Genomic DNA, 16495 nt, shown 5'->3' on the forward strand with positions numbered 1-16495 from the left:
TCATGAGTAATTTCCTCAGATCCTACAGATGAACACAATATTATGTAAAATTGGGTGCTACATCTACATTCAGAGAAAAAAGTAGACACCCAATAATCCTCTTAAGCAATGTCACAAAAAAACTCTCCCTTGGATTCAAAGAAATTAAATGTCAAAACCATTGTTCTGTTATAATTTATGTTTTGGCAGCAAAACAGAGGAAATTATCTTACATAAACTGCGACCAGGATGCCGAAGATACCTTACCCTTAAATCCATCTTGTGCCATGCTTGCTTTTTAGTATTTATGCCAATAATTTTCAGCTTCTTAGCCATTTCAACATAGGCTTCGTGACCCTGTCGAAAATAGTAAACCTAGAATTCAAATGTAAAAATATATTTGTAGCTGATTTGCAATTCCCACAAGAGTCTGCAGATATAAATGACAGATAAGTTACAAAACAATGATTTAGTACTAACAGCAATGAATAGTTTCTTGACTAAGGCATAATAATTCAACAATTTGTCAGGGGAGAAGTGCAATATTACCACAAAAAATTCTGAGTATTTACTTCTTGTAATGCTGAAATTAAAAATGAGAAAACAGTAACATTCCTGGAACTACTTTGAGGAAAGGATAACAATGAACAAAGTCATTCTTTTTTAATGAATCAGTATAAAAATACTCTGGCGTTTGTGAAAAAGTTTAAATTTTCACATATATTATAGATTAAATAATTTTCAGTTAGTGATGCATAATTCACTCTATTCTGCAAGAAGTGCAAAGCTTAAGTCAAATTAACTAAGATGCACTGAGTTAAGTGGCTGGCTGTAAACTTCACGTCAGGCACACATGACCACATTCATTCAAATGGGGCAAAGGAGAAGAGCAGGGAAGTTTCTACTTTTTAACAACTTAAAGGTATTTTTTTAAGAAATTGCTGCTGGTTTCATTGGGAATTTCAAAGGACATCTAAGAGTCAACCATACTACTCTAAGTTTCATGTTATCTGCTGGTCATACTGCCCAAGAATTAAAGATTGCCTTGCCTAAAATATCTGAAACATCAGATTGTTATACAAATAGACATCATCTAGAGTCACCAAAGCATTTACTGTGCTTCCACACCTATCTTGGTGGCCTGTGAACACAAGTCAGTTCAGCCTCTGGACTACTAACAACTTAGCCATGCAACCTTAATCTCTAAGGTCTTGTTCAATTTCATCTTTGGCCATTTCAACATAATTAAGAAAAACAAGGCAGCAACTTCCTACCTTATCCATCTTTAGGACTTCACATAATTTTACATTCAATCTAATCTCAAATTGGGTTATGTGCATTTAAGGAAAGGGTTTTAAACTCCCTGTATCGACGATCTTGCTGGCGATTGAGCAGTCTCTGGTGAATAAATTCGATGATCTCAGAGCCAGGGTGCTGTATCAGTGGGACATTAGGACCACATGTGTCCTTTGTTTTATGGAATCCTGGTTAACCCCTTCTGTACTGGATGCAGCGATTCAGATCCATGGGTTTATTACACACTGCCAGGATAGATCTATAGAGTCTATCAAAAGCAGAGTTGGAGGAATATGCCTCAAGATCAACTCTTCTTGGTACACAAACATATCAGTGCTGTCCCAACTCTGCTCACCAGACCTGGGATATCCAGCAGTAAAGTGACATCCTTTTTACCTACCACAAGAATGGAGTCATTTTGGTAGCAGTTTACATTCCACCTCAGGCCAACATCAAGCAGGCTTTAGATGATCTGAGCAATGGGATCAACATGCACTAAACAGCGCATCCTAATGTCTTCACTATCATTCTGGGAGATTTTAACCGGGCCAGTCTGAAAAAATCATTAAGCAACTACCATCAACAGATCACTTGCAGTACCAAAGGAAAAAAACACACTGAACCATTGCTACACCACCATCAAGAATGCCTACCGTGCCATTCCACACCCACACTTCGGAAAGTCGGATCACCTGGCTGTACTTCTACTCCCTGAGTATAGGCAGAAACTGAAGACTGCAGCACCAGTAGTGAGGACCAAGAAGGTGTGGACAAGGAAAGGGCACACAAGACTGCTTTGAATCGGTGGACTGGACTGTACTCAGGGATTCATCTTCAAACCTGGATGAGTATGCTGCAGTCGTTACTGACTTCATTAAAACCTGTGTGGATGAGTGTGTGCCCACGAAGACTTACTGTACATTCTCAAACCAAAAGCCGTGGATGAACTGGGAGGTATGTTGTCTGCTGAAGGCTAGATCTGTAGCATTCAAGTCTGGTGACCCAGGCCTATACAGGTATGATTTGCGGAGGCCTATTTCAAGGGTGAAGAGACAATTTCAAACGAGGTTGGAGGTGACACTGGATGCACGGCAACTCTGGCAAGGTCTGCAAGACATTACTTCCCCTGAAGCAAAACCCAATAGCACGAATGGCAGCGATGCTTCGCTACCAGAAGAACTCAACACCTTCTATGCACACTTTGAAATGGAGAACACAACTACAGCTGTGAAGATCCCTGCTGCACCTGATGACCCTGTGATCTCTAGTGAACCCTCGCAAGGCAGAAGGTCCCGATGGAGTACCTGATAAGGCTCTGAAAACCTGTGCAAACCAACTAGGGGGAGTATTTAAAGACATTTTCAACCTCTCACTACTATGAGCCTAAGTTCCCACTTGCTTCAAAAAGGCAACAATTATACCAGTGCCTAAGAAGAATTATGTGGGTTGCCATAATATCTATCACCTGGTAGCACTCACATTGACAGTGATGGAATGCTTTGAGAGGTTGGTCATGACTAGAACGAACTCCTGCCTCAGCAAGGACCTGGACCCATTGCAATTTGCCTATCACCACAATAGGTCAATGGCAGACACAATCTCAATGGCTCTCCACATGGCATTAGACCACCAGGACAACACAAGCACCCACATCGGGATGCTTTTAACACCATCATTCCCACAATCCTGATTGAGAAATTGCAGAACCTGGGCCTCTGTACCTCCCTCTGCAATTGGATCCTCGACTTCCTAACTGGAAGACCACAGTCTGTGCGGATTGGTGGTAACATATCCTCCTCGCTGACGACCAACACCTCAGGGGTGTGTGCTTAGCCCACTGATCTACTCTCTATATACACATGACTGTGTGGCTCGGCATAGCTCAAATCCCATCTGTAAATTTTCTCACAATACAACCATTGTTGGTAGAATCTCAAGTGGTGACGAGAGGGCGTACAGGAGAAAGATATGCCAATTAGTGGAGTGGTACCACAGCAGCAACCTGGCATTCAATGTCAGTAAGACAAAAGAGCTGATTGTGGACTTCAGGAAGATTAAGACGAAGGAACACATACCAATCCTTATAGAGGGATCAGAAGTGGAGAGAGTGAGCAGTTCTAAGTTCCTGGGTGTCAAGATCTCTGAGGATCTAACCTGGTCCCAACATATCGATGTAGTTATAAAGAAGGCAAGACAGCCACTATACTTTATTAGGAATTTGAAGAGATTTGGCATGTCAACAAATACTCTCAAAAATTTCTATAGTTGTACTATGGAGAGCATTTTGACAGGCTGCATCACTGTCTGGTATGGAGAGGCTACTGTACAGGACCGAAAGAAGCTGCAGAAAGTTTCCAATCTAGTCAGCTCCATCTTGGGCACTAGTCTACAAAGTACCCAGGACATCTTCAGGGAGCAGTGTCTCAGAAAAGCAGCGTCCATTATTAAGGACCTTTTCTCACTGTTACCTTCAGGTAGAAGGTACAGAAGCCTGAAGGCACACACTCAGCAATTCAGGAACAGCTTCTTCCCATCTGCCATCCAATTCCTAAATGGACATTGAATCTTTGGACACTACCTCACTTTCTTTTAAATATACCGTTTTTCTGTTCATGCACTTTTTTTAACCTATTCAATATATGTATACCATAATTGATTCACTAATTATTTTTTCTATTTTATTTATTATTTGTTTCTCTGCTAGATTATGTATTGCATTGAACTGCTGCTGCTAAGTTAACAAATGTCACCTCACATGCCAGTGATAATAAACCTGATTCTGACATTTTATTGCAGATTTCCGAACATTACTAATATTTTCTCTGAGTTAAGTGCTCCAATTAGAGTAACCTTTTCTACTTTGAGAACATAATCAAATTCTAACAGTGCATTAATTTTGATTTCAGTGTATTGACATAATTTATAAGAATCTAAGTTTAGATGTTATACAGATGTAATTATTTTACAGTTGAATACAACACAGGTCCAGTTTCAGGACAACTTATTATTGGAACAACAGCAAACTACAGTCGAAGGGTGAGGAATATCCCACTTTCAACTCCACAGGATTATTTCTGACCCTGAACTACACATACTGCGCATTAATTTGCTGGTCTGCAATCTGAACAGCTTCCCACGGTAATCACATAACTTCAGGTGGGACAATTTTAAATGAACAGTGATCCAAATTAATACAAACCACACCTATAAACCAACCTGATGCAGGTTAACTCCAGTGCAGGTGTGAGCACATAAGGAATGCCTGCAGCTTTGCAGTGCAGTGTTAATGTGCACAAAATGTCAGAAGTGCAATATAGTCCCAGTCATTTGACTAGGGATGGTGACTTTCACAAGGGAAGTTAAGTGGAATATAGTCTAAAATGTATTACATCCTAAAGTTTCTGATCATTCGGGGGAAAGGCTTTTTTTTTTGCACAGGTTATCAGAAATAATACAAGGTTGGGGTCTCACTAGCAGCAACTTGCTGCCCACTGGTAGTTCACTCTACCTCGCAGTATCGCAGCAAGAGCAATGCTCTCAGTCCATTGGAAAACAAGATTGCAGCTCAGGCTGCAACTCTGGTTCTGGTTCATGTCTCAGGCTACTTAAACCATCTACTAATAACATCAGACCACTTCATAGTTCAATGTTATGTGAGTGCATGTGATCAAGCAACACAATTAACAGTACCAATTTCTTACCAAATCAGCTTAAATGCTGATTATTTTGATTTGAAATATCATGAATCTCATATCAACTATGTGTAATGAAGGGAGGTGCTTATTATTGGAAATTCACAGAAAGGAAAGATTTTAAAATGAAAATACAGTATTTTCTCTCAGTCTCCACAGTTGAACTGTTTGAGCTGGGCTAATGAGCGATGCACATTTCTGCAGAATTTTAAAAATGAGTTTTACCAAGTAGAATAATTAAAATGATTAAAGAAACTGGTGGATTTTTTTATGGTGAACTGAACTAAAGCAAACAAAAGTAACATACTTTGAAAGGTAAACACTATCACAATTGTAAGAAATTACAATACCTCATCTCCCATTTGTGGAACAAAAGGACATCGCCTGGGCATAGTGTCTGTAATCCACACTGGTGGCAGCCATTCTTCCAAAGTCTCGCCTTGTCCTGGTAGTACCCTAGCTCTTCTCTGTAAAATCATAAGTAATGTTCAAATGGTCATTTTGACAACAAATAAATTGCTACCTCTGCTTTTCTGTTCTACAAAGTGCATCACAGAGAAATAAGACATCACCTTCATCCTTTTTTCCTTTGGCTTCCTTCTCATCTTCGGAGCAGCAGAACTATCTTTATCTTCCTTGTGTTTTTTCCTCTCCTTCTTCAACTCTTTTTCCTTCCCTTTCTCCTTATCGCCCTCATCTTCTGAACTGCTCACAGCTTTTTTTGCTTGCTGCCGTGAAGATTTCTTTGGGGGCTGGAGATTAATACCAACATCTGCAGTCCAGTCAGAATAGTCACTTGAATAATCACTAAAAAAAGAATTACATTAAGTTGGTCTAACTTCCTATGGAAGACCTCAAAAATATACAATTAACAGTGTTACTACCTCCGTAAGTGTTGAGAGTTTGTAGGCTTCTCTGCTTTAATTACATCGAACTTCTTTTAAGTAATGTCCTCTGAATTACTATCCTAAACATTGAGGAGTTTACTGATAAGCTTTTAAAGAGTCACCTGCACATAACTGTCCAAGCACATCGCACTTCATGCCCACCGATGCAGAGTTTCGGGGGTGCAGACCGCACATAATCTTAACACAAAGGGGGAGCCATAGTGGAAGGGGGAGTAAGTGGGTAAAAAGGGCAGGAAGGATGGAAATGGAATGGTAGGAAAGGGAGTGAAGAAAAAGCTAGTAGAGGTGTTACTAGAGGGAAGTGAAGAGGGATATTGCAGCAGTAAGGGACAAGAGATAAAACAATACTGTGTAGTAGATTTAAAGTGGATCGTACTTTATTTTTAATATTTACCTTACTTAACAACAGTTTCAACAGGGTCAGTAGGAGTTATTAGTTCAGGTGCTGTCATGATTTGCCTTGGCTCTTGAATGGACAGGAGGATGGATAATGCATCCATTCCATCTCACCTGACACACTTTCTTAATTTTTAATGTGTACACGTATCTATTTTTGATTCTCAGATTATCCAAATTCTTTTAGGTTCTTATGTGGGAAATCTCTTAGTTCTAAAGCTATAATAACATAAGAAAGAGAGGAAATGTAGGTCATAATACCCCTTAGACCTGTTCATCTGGTCAATAAAATCATGGATGATTCTAATTTTGACCTTTTGACATTTTCCTGCCCAATCAATTCAATGCTAAATCACTACTAACACCAGCAGTAATAATCACCAAATCTTGCTTAAAAGTTAAAGAAAATGGTAAATGGCTTAAAACATCAATTGCCTTGAACTGCTGCTCTCATTGTGCCATGCATCTCCATCTTCTTCTGAGGTTACACCGTTGACACCACGGACTTCAAGCTCCTGAAAATTAAAATCAAAATGGAATGACAATATATACTATCATAATTAATGGTGCACATTCACTGTGCTCTAAAAACATGAATTTTAACAATTAAAATTGTAAGTCAGACAATACTTTACATGACTGTTTTAATGATGAATTTAACAACACTGAAATCCAAAAGCAAAACTACACTGTTGACATGCTCAAGGTCACAGTACAATTGCACTAATTTGAATCCTCACAACACAAGATACCATTAGAAAGTTCATGCACTTTCAAAAATGGGCAACTTATAACAGATATGGGTAACAAATGCCCTTCTTGTACAATTAAAACTCAAATAATTCAAGAACATACAAGGAAAGCCAAAAGAAAGTACACGATAAAACAATGATTTAGTCTCCTCAACAGCTTACAGGCTTTTTCATTCAACTTTATTTTAGTTTTCTTAATCAATTAACAGTGTAAATTATCTTCTCCTAGCTTCTTTTACTTGATTGAGTTATTGTCTTTCTTTGAACATGACCTTAGTAATATTAATTGAGTAATGCCAGTTGGATATCAATAGGCAGAATGTCTATTTCAACCAACTGAAAATGGCTGAGAGGGTTATGCGTCTGATTAACTTTGAAGTACTGCTGGCCAGGTGATTCAAATAGTGGTTCAGAACTCCACCCCCTCCCCCACCAATCCTCCCACTCTGTTCCAATATTCTCATAACTACACTTGAGTAATGGCAAATATTATACCAACATTTCCACTTCAGAAAGGAAATCACACTTGACAAATACCACCACTAATCTTTAGGGGTGAAATCCATGACTTGAGTTAGCACACCAAAGAACCGCAGAACTCCAAGTTTGAAAACCCAGCAAATGATGATACAGAATAATCATATGAGCATATGAAAAAGAAAATATTTATAATGTTGAATTATCAAAGGCCATAGCCTACTGAGGGAACAAAAGAATTGTATCATAAAATATATTCTTTATGCTTCCTCATGTATTTCTGAACAATGTTGAGCTTCATTTATGTGAGAGCAGCCAAAAAGACACTTAGAAGGAAGTGCCACTCCTGGATATACAAGTCTATGTCATATGGTCACCAGGCCTGCTGTCATTCAATAATGTCAAGATTTCTCACTTTCACCTCAACTATTTTGATAGTTCCCCCATTAACTGCAATGCCATAATATAACAATATTTATGTAAATCAGCCTTGAATATATTCATTAATTCAGTCATCAGAGCTCTCCATTTTAAAGGATCCCAGAGTTTTTAAATTCCATGAGAAGAATTTCCTTCCCATCTCCATTATAAATGAGTGATCCCTTATCCTAAAACTCTCCCTAAATGTTTCAGCATTCTGTCAGGAGGGGAAACATCTTCTCACTCATCCACAAAATATGATGCTTCAGTAAGATCACTACCTGCATTATTCTAAACTTCAGTGAGTCACAGAATAAAGCATCAAAACCAGGCCTTTCTGCCCAACTGATCTATACTGACCACAGTACCAGCCCTGCTAGTACCAGTTGACAAATCGCCTATTCTGCTCAAACTCAAACTTTTCTCTAAGTCAACCATTTCCACCTAAGAAGCAATGCAGATTATCTTCCCAGTGAAAGTATACCTCTTTTTAAAATCAGGACAACTGTACACATACTCCAGCTATAGCCGCATCAGCTCCCTATGTAGTATTAACAAAATTTCTCTCCTTTTGTACTCCAGGTCCTTTTACCAATACAGTGGATTCCGACTAATTGGGCCCAACTAGCTAAAGTTTAATATAAATAGTTAAAAAGGTATAACAAAGACAAACTATTTTTCAACTGAGTAACAAATTATGTATTTAATGAAATACAGAACACTAACACTACAGTACTAAAAATCTGTGCATTAGTTAATAATTATTGACAGGAATTCATCCAGTGTACTATCGATTGACTGTAAATGAACAAAATCAGCAGAGACTCCAAGTGCAGATAATGGACTACCTACAAACAATGCTTTAGATGATTGCATCCTCCTATCTTCATTTTCACTGTAATATTCGAGATGATCATTAATATCTTCAAATTCTTTGTAGTTTCTAACTTGTTGAAGTAGTGAAATCATTCTATTTTCACTCCTGGCCATTCCTGGTATATCCAAGCCTGAATGCTTGAAACTGCAGTGAGCAAACCAGTTCTGAATTGTCTTACTGCTTATTTCTCGCCAACTAGTAAGCAACAAAAATCACTGGTTCTTGAACGCAAACGTACACAACTGACACCATTTAAAAACTGTTCACTCTAAGCACGATGTACCGTCTCACAGCCACACACGTGCACGCGACTGACTCTAGTTAGAAGTGTTCAGTAACTGTCACAATAATCACGCATAGTATCCCAAATAAACAAAGGGGATCCTGGCCATTTTCTAGTTTTTGTTCTTTAAGAGTTGCCCCAAATAGATGGCTGCCATGATTAACCAATGGCCCAATTAACCAGAATTCACTGTATTTCATTTGTCTTCTTAATTACTGCTAACTTTCTACAGAACAATACAGGCCCTTCGGCCTACAAACTACTTATTAAGTTTGATAATATGCCAATTCATAACTTGAAAACAGTTGCATAATTGTCACATATTGTATCTAATCAGGTAGTACTATGTTAATCGGGAAAAATTTCATGCATGAGCCTAGAAATTGTTAAAAATATATAATGATGATTCACAGAAAACATAATCAACCGAGTAACATGTTCATCCTCTATTCAACAATTAACCATATAACAACCAGTACTGTTTCAGCAACTTGATCTTTAACAAATTACATTAAAAAGTATTTTCCTATAAAATTTACCTCTGAAGAACTGTTGTAATCTACATTCTGCTGTGAATTTCTGCTGCTGTCATCAATGGCAGATCTTGTGCGGTAATTGTGTACATTCTGGCGGCCTGGTTTTCGCACCTCCCCGTTTTCATGCAACTGTTCATAGGTATGGGCCTAAAAATCATCCATTTAATAAGGCAGATTTAGTTTTTAAAAATATTCACTTTAAGTTGCTCAAAAATACCACTGCAACTTTCCAGTCAATCAATTTTTAATAGCAACTGTATCACCAGGTTTATACAAGTTTAAATCTTACATCTTAATGGTTGCCATCATCCAAGAGGACACAAGATTACCTTCAAGTGGAATTGGACTGTGGCACAAAATAAAAGTTCACAAAACGGAAATGAGATGAGGATTGATTCAGTTTGAAATGAACATGTAAAAATGAACAATATAAAATCAAAGGGAATTGCAGGTGCCAGAAATCGTAAATAGCAGTGTGCTGGAAACGCCCACCAGGCAGGACAACATCTGATAAAGGATCATGAACATAAAACATTAATTTCATTACTCTTTTCACAGATACTGCCTCATCTGCTCAGTATTTCTTAATTTTCCTATTTCCATTCCACATCAAAAGGAACTGCTAACATCCTGATCTGAATGAATCTTATCTGAAAGTAATATGTCAAATAACAGGAAACCGTTTCCTTCCACAAATTGAGAGGTGGATTCAGAGACATTCAATTTAAACCAGCACTTTAAAAAAAATTAAAACAGATCTGTTTTTCCAACATCAACTTGTTCTACATGTGAGCAGAAATACGGGATTTATTTAAAAATAATTGATATTTAATACATCAGAAAGGAACTCTCACTAAATTGATGTTCTTCAAAGTCACATTCAAAATAAGATTTCTAAAAGTACTAATTCTGAGACAACACATGTACTCCATTTACCACTACCCCAGAGATCATTCTGGATGTCCAGTCTGAATGCTCAGGAACGTGCAGCTTGTGCTTTAAAAAGACAAATACTTGGTTGCATGCTGCTGGGCTGGGGAGATGATACCAACCCCTGCCTCCTCACCATTGCATTTTGCTGTGCTACAAACCTTGTCCAAACCTTAACCTTTCATTGCTGATCTCCAGCAATAAATTGTCATACTTGACGGGGAAAGATTATCTGTGAAGGGGGATGATCAGTATGGACACTCAGCACGAAGAAAGCAAGACTATTTTGGGGCGGACCAGCAGCAACCACAGACCACCCAGGTCCAATACTACCTCTCGTTGGACTTTTCAGCTGACCTTGTTACTGTAGAAAAACTTGGGCTGGGGAGGGCTATGCAATCAAACAAATAGATGAATAGAGCCTTTGCACACCAACCTTTGAATATATGCAATGTCAAGGTAGCCAGTTTCCATCACAGCAGTGCACAACAGCAAAGACAGGAGTCAGCTGGAGACGCTCATGGAGTGAGTACTGTTTTGGATTCGCTCCATAACCTTTACTTTTTTTTTAACCTTTGATCACCCTTATTCAGCTTATTTTTACCTATACCGAAAGTTTCTTTGTTAATTTTTTTTTAATTTACTGCCAAGAGTTTGTTGTGCACTTTTGAAGATATGCAAACAGAAATGTCTCTCAGGTCTAAGGGACGGGATCCCGGACGCAATCCGAACGGTAACGGAAAGAAGTAGGCTCCGCCACAACAAACTCAATTAACTTTTGAATTGTTTATGGAGGTTTTGGATAAAAAATTTGCTAAACTACAACAATTTTTTAAAGAAGATATAAAGGCTTTTCAAGAGTACATGGTTAAGACGGATTTAGTAATTAAACAGCAACAAGCTCTTATTGCGTCTCTGCAAAAAGATGCTCGGAAGCGAGATTTGACTATTGAAAAACTGCAACAGGATTTAATTTCGACCATTAAGCTGATGGAAGCCTTTAAAGCCAAGAGTGACGATCTTGAGAATCGGTCCAGAAGACAGAACTTACATATACTTGGTCTTCCAGACGGCATAGAAAAAGATGACCCTTCGAAATATTTTGCTCAACTTTTAAAAGAAGCGTTTCCGACGATTTTCCCGAATAACCCTCCTTTATTGGATCGGGCACATAGAATTCGGCGTCGATCACTGAGTGTTACAGACAAACCTTCGGTGGTAATTGTCCGGTTCCATTATGTACATGACAAAGAACAACTTATACGAGCAGCTCGTCGGGCAGGAATGATTAAATTCAAAGAATTCTGCTTCTGCCTGGTTGAAGACTTTAGCCTTGACCTTTTAAAAAGAAGGCTTCTTTTTAAACCATTGATGGCTGAATGTTATGAGAAAAATCTGAAACCTGCGCTCCTATACCCTGCGAAGCTTTGAATTTCTCCGTCGAATGCTCCACGACAGGTTTTCCTTTCAACTTCAGAAGTGAGAAAATATCTGGAGGAGAACTTCCCTACTGCTACAGACACCAGTCTCTAATAAATGAACGATTCTGATCATGTAAGATGGTTCTCGATCTCTTAAACCAGAATTAAAATCTGGTTATTGGTGTAGGTTCATCCTATACTTTATACTTAAGTTAAAGTGCGTTTTCGTCATATTAATTGTTCTGCCTTATACACTTTAACCACTATACTACATACTTGTCCATTAACTTTGTTCCTTCGAAGGTATATTTTTAATTCTTTGAAGGTGAATTTTTCTTTGATTAAGATGGTGGTTTTTTGAAAAAGATTTTTGGTTTTGCTTAAGATGGCGTTATTTTTCTTCTTTCTTTCATCTTTTTCCTACAATGCATCGCTTATCATAGCTTAAATATTTTTTGTTTTGTCTGGGCTAGAGCCCGATTTATAATTTTTTTTAGTGATTATATTTTTATTTTTTTGTAACTAACTATACTTAGAAATATGGTTTTTATTATAGCGATTTTAATTTTTAAAGTTGGGGTGATTCTTTTATACATATCCTTTATATGTGGAGTGTTCTGCAGTTGACATGGGGGTAGGATTAGTCTTACTTTTTCCCTTTTTAAGTCATATTTTGGCTTTTTCTCTTTCTCTTGGGGGGTGGGGGGGATGGTCTGTTTTTTAATTCTATTTTTTTTTGCACCAGTTTGTGTTAGTTTTTTTATTTGGGCTGTTTTTGAACTTCAAATATGTCTGTGTTGTCGTCACTTCCTGGTCTTCTCATTACTTTTGTTTCTCTTCCGGGTGCATGAGTTTAGAAGTTGGTTAACCCTTTCTATACCAAAGGGTTGATTTTAGAAATATGGCTCAGACCATTAATTTTGTGTCTTGGAATACTAATGGTTTAAATCATCCAATTAAACGAAAGAAGATTTTCAAAGTATTCCAAAGACTTAATGTTCATATCATTTTTGTACAAGAAACTCATGTGAGGAAGGAGGACAAATTTCGTTTTTTTAGATTTTGGCGGGGTCAACAGTATCACACAAATTCGAATGCTAAAGTAAAAGGAGTTTCAATTTTTATTGACTCCTCTACTCCATTTGTTCAACATGATATTTTTTCGGATCCGAATGGTAGATTTTTGTTAATTATGGGTTTACTTTGTAATAAAAAGGTTGCTTTGGTTAATGTTTATGCTCCAAATGTGGATTGTCCTGAATTTTTAAGTCCTTATTTACCTCTTTACCCAATCTAAACGAATATGTTAATAATGGGTGGTGACTTTAATTGTTGTTTAAATCCTCTGATGGATAAATCTTTATCTATTCAGACTTTACCTAATAAGTCGGCCACTTGTATTAACTCTTTTTTGACTGACAATGGAGTTTTTGATATTTGGAGATTCCGGCATCCTAATGACAAAGAGTTTTCTTTTTTCTCACATGTTTATCACTCTTATTCGAGAATTGATTATTTTTTGTAGACTCTTGTTTTATTCCATTGGTAATCGGTTGTAACTATGATATTATAGCTATCTCTGATCATGCTCCATTATTACTTTCTATGAAATTTACAGATACAGCTTCTAATGCCAGACAATGGCGATTTGACTCTACCTTGTTGCAAGACTCTGACTTTATAAAATTTATGGAGGAGCAGATCGACTTCTTCTTTTCAACTAATTCTACAGATGACATCTCCTGCGGAACACTTTGGGACACTTTTAAAGCGTATATACGTGGACAGATTATTTCTTATTCTGTTGGTTTGAGGAAACGTACTAAGATGGAAACTCTTTTATTGGTTGATAAAATTAAAGAGATTGATAAGAAATATTCGATTGCTCCTAGTAAGGAGCTTTACAAACAAAGGGTTGAACTTCAAATGGAACATAGTTTATTACTTACATCCTAGATTGAAAATCAATTAAAGAAAACTAAATCTGATTTTTATATACTTAGTGATAAATCTGGTAAACTGTTAGCGAGTCAATTGAAGAATGCTTTGGTTAAACGTCAAATCACTAAGATTGGTCAGCAGAATGGGAATCTGACAGTTAATCATGATGAGATAAATAAGGCATTTCAAGACTTCTATACCTCCCTGTATCAATCTAAATTTCCTCAAGATCATAATACCATGTCTGATTTTCTTGGGAAATTAAATTTTCCAAGATTATCATCTGATGATCTTTTGATATTGGATACTCCTATTACGGATGTAGAAATTAAAGGGGCTATTTCCTCAATGAATTCTGGGAAAGCACCGGGTCCAGATGGTTATACACTTGAATTTTAAAAAAAATTTTCTGCTACTCTTTCCCCTTGGTTAGGTAAGGTTTTTGAGGAAGCCATTAGATTGGGGAATTTGCCACAATCTTTTTATAGAGCTTCCATTTCTTTAATATTGAAGAAAGATAAAGACCCTACTAACTGTGCTTCCTATAGACCTATATCTTTATAGAATGTAGACTCCAAGATTTTTTCCAAGTTACTGGCATCTAGATTGGAGAAGGTATTACCCAAAATTATTTCAGATGATCAAACCGGTTTTATTAAAAATCGCTATTCTTTTTTTAACATTAGGAGATTGTTGAATATTGTTTATACTTCCTCACATGACACTTCAGAATGCGTGATTTCATTAGATGCGGAGAAAGCATTTGATAGAGTTGAATGGCCTTACTTATTTAATGTGTTGGAGAAGTTTAATTTTAGTCCGATATTTACATCATGGATTAAATTGATTTATCATACTCCAGTAGCCTCAGTGTTTACCAATAATCAAAGATCTCCCTTTTTTCGCCTATTTCGGGGCACTAGACAAGGATGTCCTCTTAGTCCATTACTATTTAACATTGCCTTAGAACCTTTGGCAATTGCCATCAGACAATCACAGGATATTTTGGGTATTAATCGAGGGACAGACATTCATAAGTTATCTTTGTATGCAGATGATTTATTACTATTCATTTCTAACCCGGAGAAATCCATCCCAGCAGTTTTATCATTATTGGCTGAATTTAGTGAGTTTTCTGGGTATAAGTTAAATCTTAATAAAAGTGAATTGTTTCCTTTGAATAAACGGGTCCCAATTTATGGAAATTTACCTTTTAAATTAGTTAATGATTCTTTTACTTATTTAGGGATCAAAATCACAAAAAACCATAAAGATTTATTTAAATTTAATTTTTTACCCTTATTTGATCAGATTAAAGTGGTCACCTTTATCTTTATCCCTAATAAGTAGGATTAATGCTATTAAGATGGTTATTTTACCTAAGTTTTTATATATTTTTCAAGCAATACCAATTTTTATCCCGAAATCTTTTTTTACTCATGTTGACTCTAAAATTTCTTCATATATATGGCAGAATAAAAATCCCAGGTTAGGTAAAATATATTTACAGAAGACAAAAAAGGAAGGTGAGTTAGCATTACCTAATTTCAGATTTTACTATTGGGCAGTTAATATTAGATATTTGTTATGTTGGTTGAAAGATGGGGGTGGATCTTTCGGCCCTTGTTGGGTGAGCTTAGAAACTAAATCTGTATCAGCTTATGCTCTGGGTTCTATTTTAGGGACTTCTCTCCCTTTTGCTCTTTCTAAATTGCCGAAACGAATTGACAACCCGATAGTTAAACATACTTTGCGTATATGGTTTCAATTTCGGAGATTTTTTGGGTTGAATCAATTCGTTTTAAATAGTCCTATTGTATCTAATTGTTTTTTCCACCCTTCCATTATAGATCAAGCTTATTCGGCTTGGAAAACTAAGGGATTACTAAGATTTTCTGATTTATTTTTAGACAATTGTTTCATGTCTTTTGAGCAATTATCCAACAAACATAACTTGCCTAGATTTCATTTTTTTAGATATTTACAGATTAGACATTTTTTAAGTTCTGTACTCCCTACGTTTCCAAATTTTGTGCCTTCAGATATTTTGGAGAGTTTATTTGAATTAGACCCTTTTCAAAAAGGGCTTATTTCAAAACTTTATAATATAATTATGAAGATACGTTCAGAGCCTCTTTATAAGACTAAAAAGGATTGGGAAAGAGAGCTTAGTCTTATTATTTCTAGTGAGAATTGGGATAGAATTCTTCAATTAGTTAATACATCATCGTTATGTGCCAAACATTCATTAATACAATTTAAGGTCGTACATAGGGCCCATATGTCCAAGGATAAATTAGCTAATTTTTACTCTCATATTAGTCCTATTTGTGATAGATGTCAATCTGAAATTGCGTCTTTAACTCATATGTTTTGGTCTTGTTCATTTTTGGAGAAATATTGGAAAGATATTTTTGATATTATTTCTGCGGTTTTGAATATTGATTTACAATCTCATCCTATTACCGCAATTTTTGGGTTACCAATGTTAGACTCACTGCATTTATCTTCTTCTGCCCGTCAAATGATTGCATTTCTAACTCTGATGGCTAGAAGATCTATATTGTTGAATTGGAAAGAAATTAAT

At 36.7% G+C, this 16495-nt stretch overlaps 1 protein-coding gene across 3 annotated transcripts in view; it reads right to left on the minus strand.

Annotated features, from left to right (window-relative positions):
• phip (pleckstrin homology domain interacting protein) overlaps window positions 1–16495 on the minus strand; it is a 178013-nt gene that overhangs the window by 38640 nt on the left and 122878 nt on the right. For all 3 annotated transcript variants that reach the window (XM_059982360.1, XM_059982361.1, XM_059982358.1), the window contains exons 21-25: window positions 9620–9763; window positions 6707–6786; window positions 5540–5774; window positions 5318–5434; window positions 247–354 (exon numbers count right to left, since the gene is read on the minus strand). In XM_059982360.1, coding sequence (XP_059838343.1) covers window positions 247–354; window positions 5318–5434; window positions 5540–5774; window positions 6707–6786; window positions 9620–9763 — 684 coding nt within the window. The remainder of the gene's footprint in view (window positions 1–246; window positions 355–5317; window positions 5435–5539; window positions 5775–6706; window positions 6787–9619; window positions 9764–16495) is intronic.

Source organism: Hypanus sabinus, chromosome 10 (assembly GCF_030144855.1).
Source record: "Hypanus sabinus isolate sHypSab1 chromosome 10, sHypSab1.hap1, whole genome shotgun sequence".
NCBI lineage: Eukaryota > Metazoa > Chordata > Chondrichthyes > Myliobatiformes > Dasyatidae > Hypanus > Hypanus sabinus.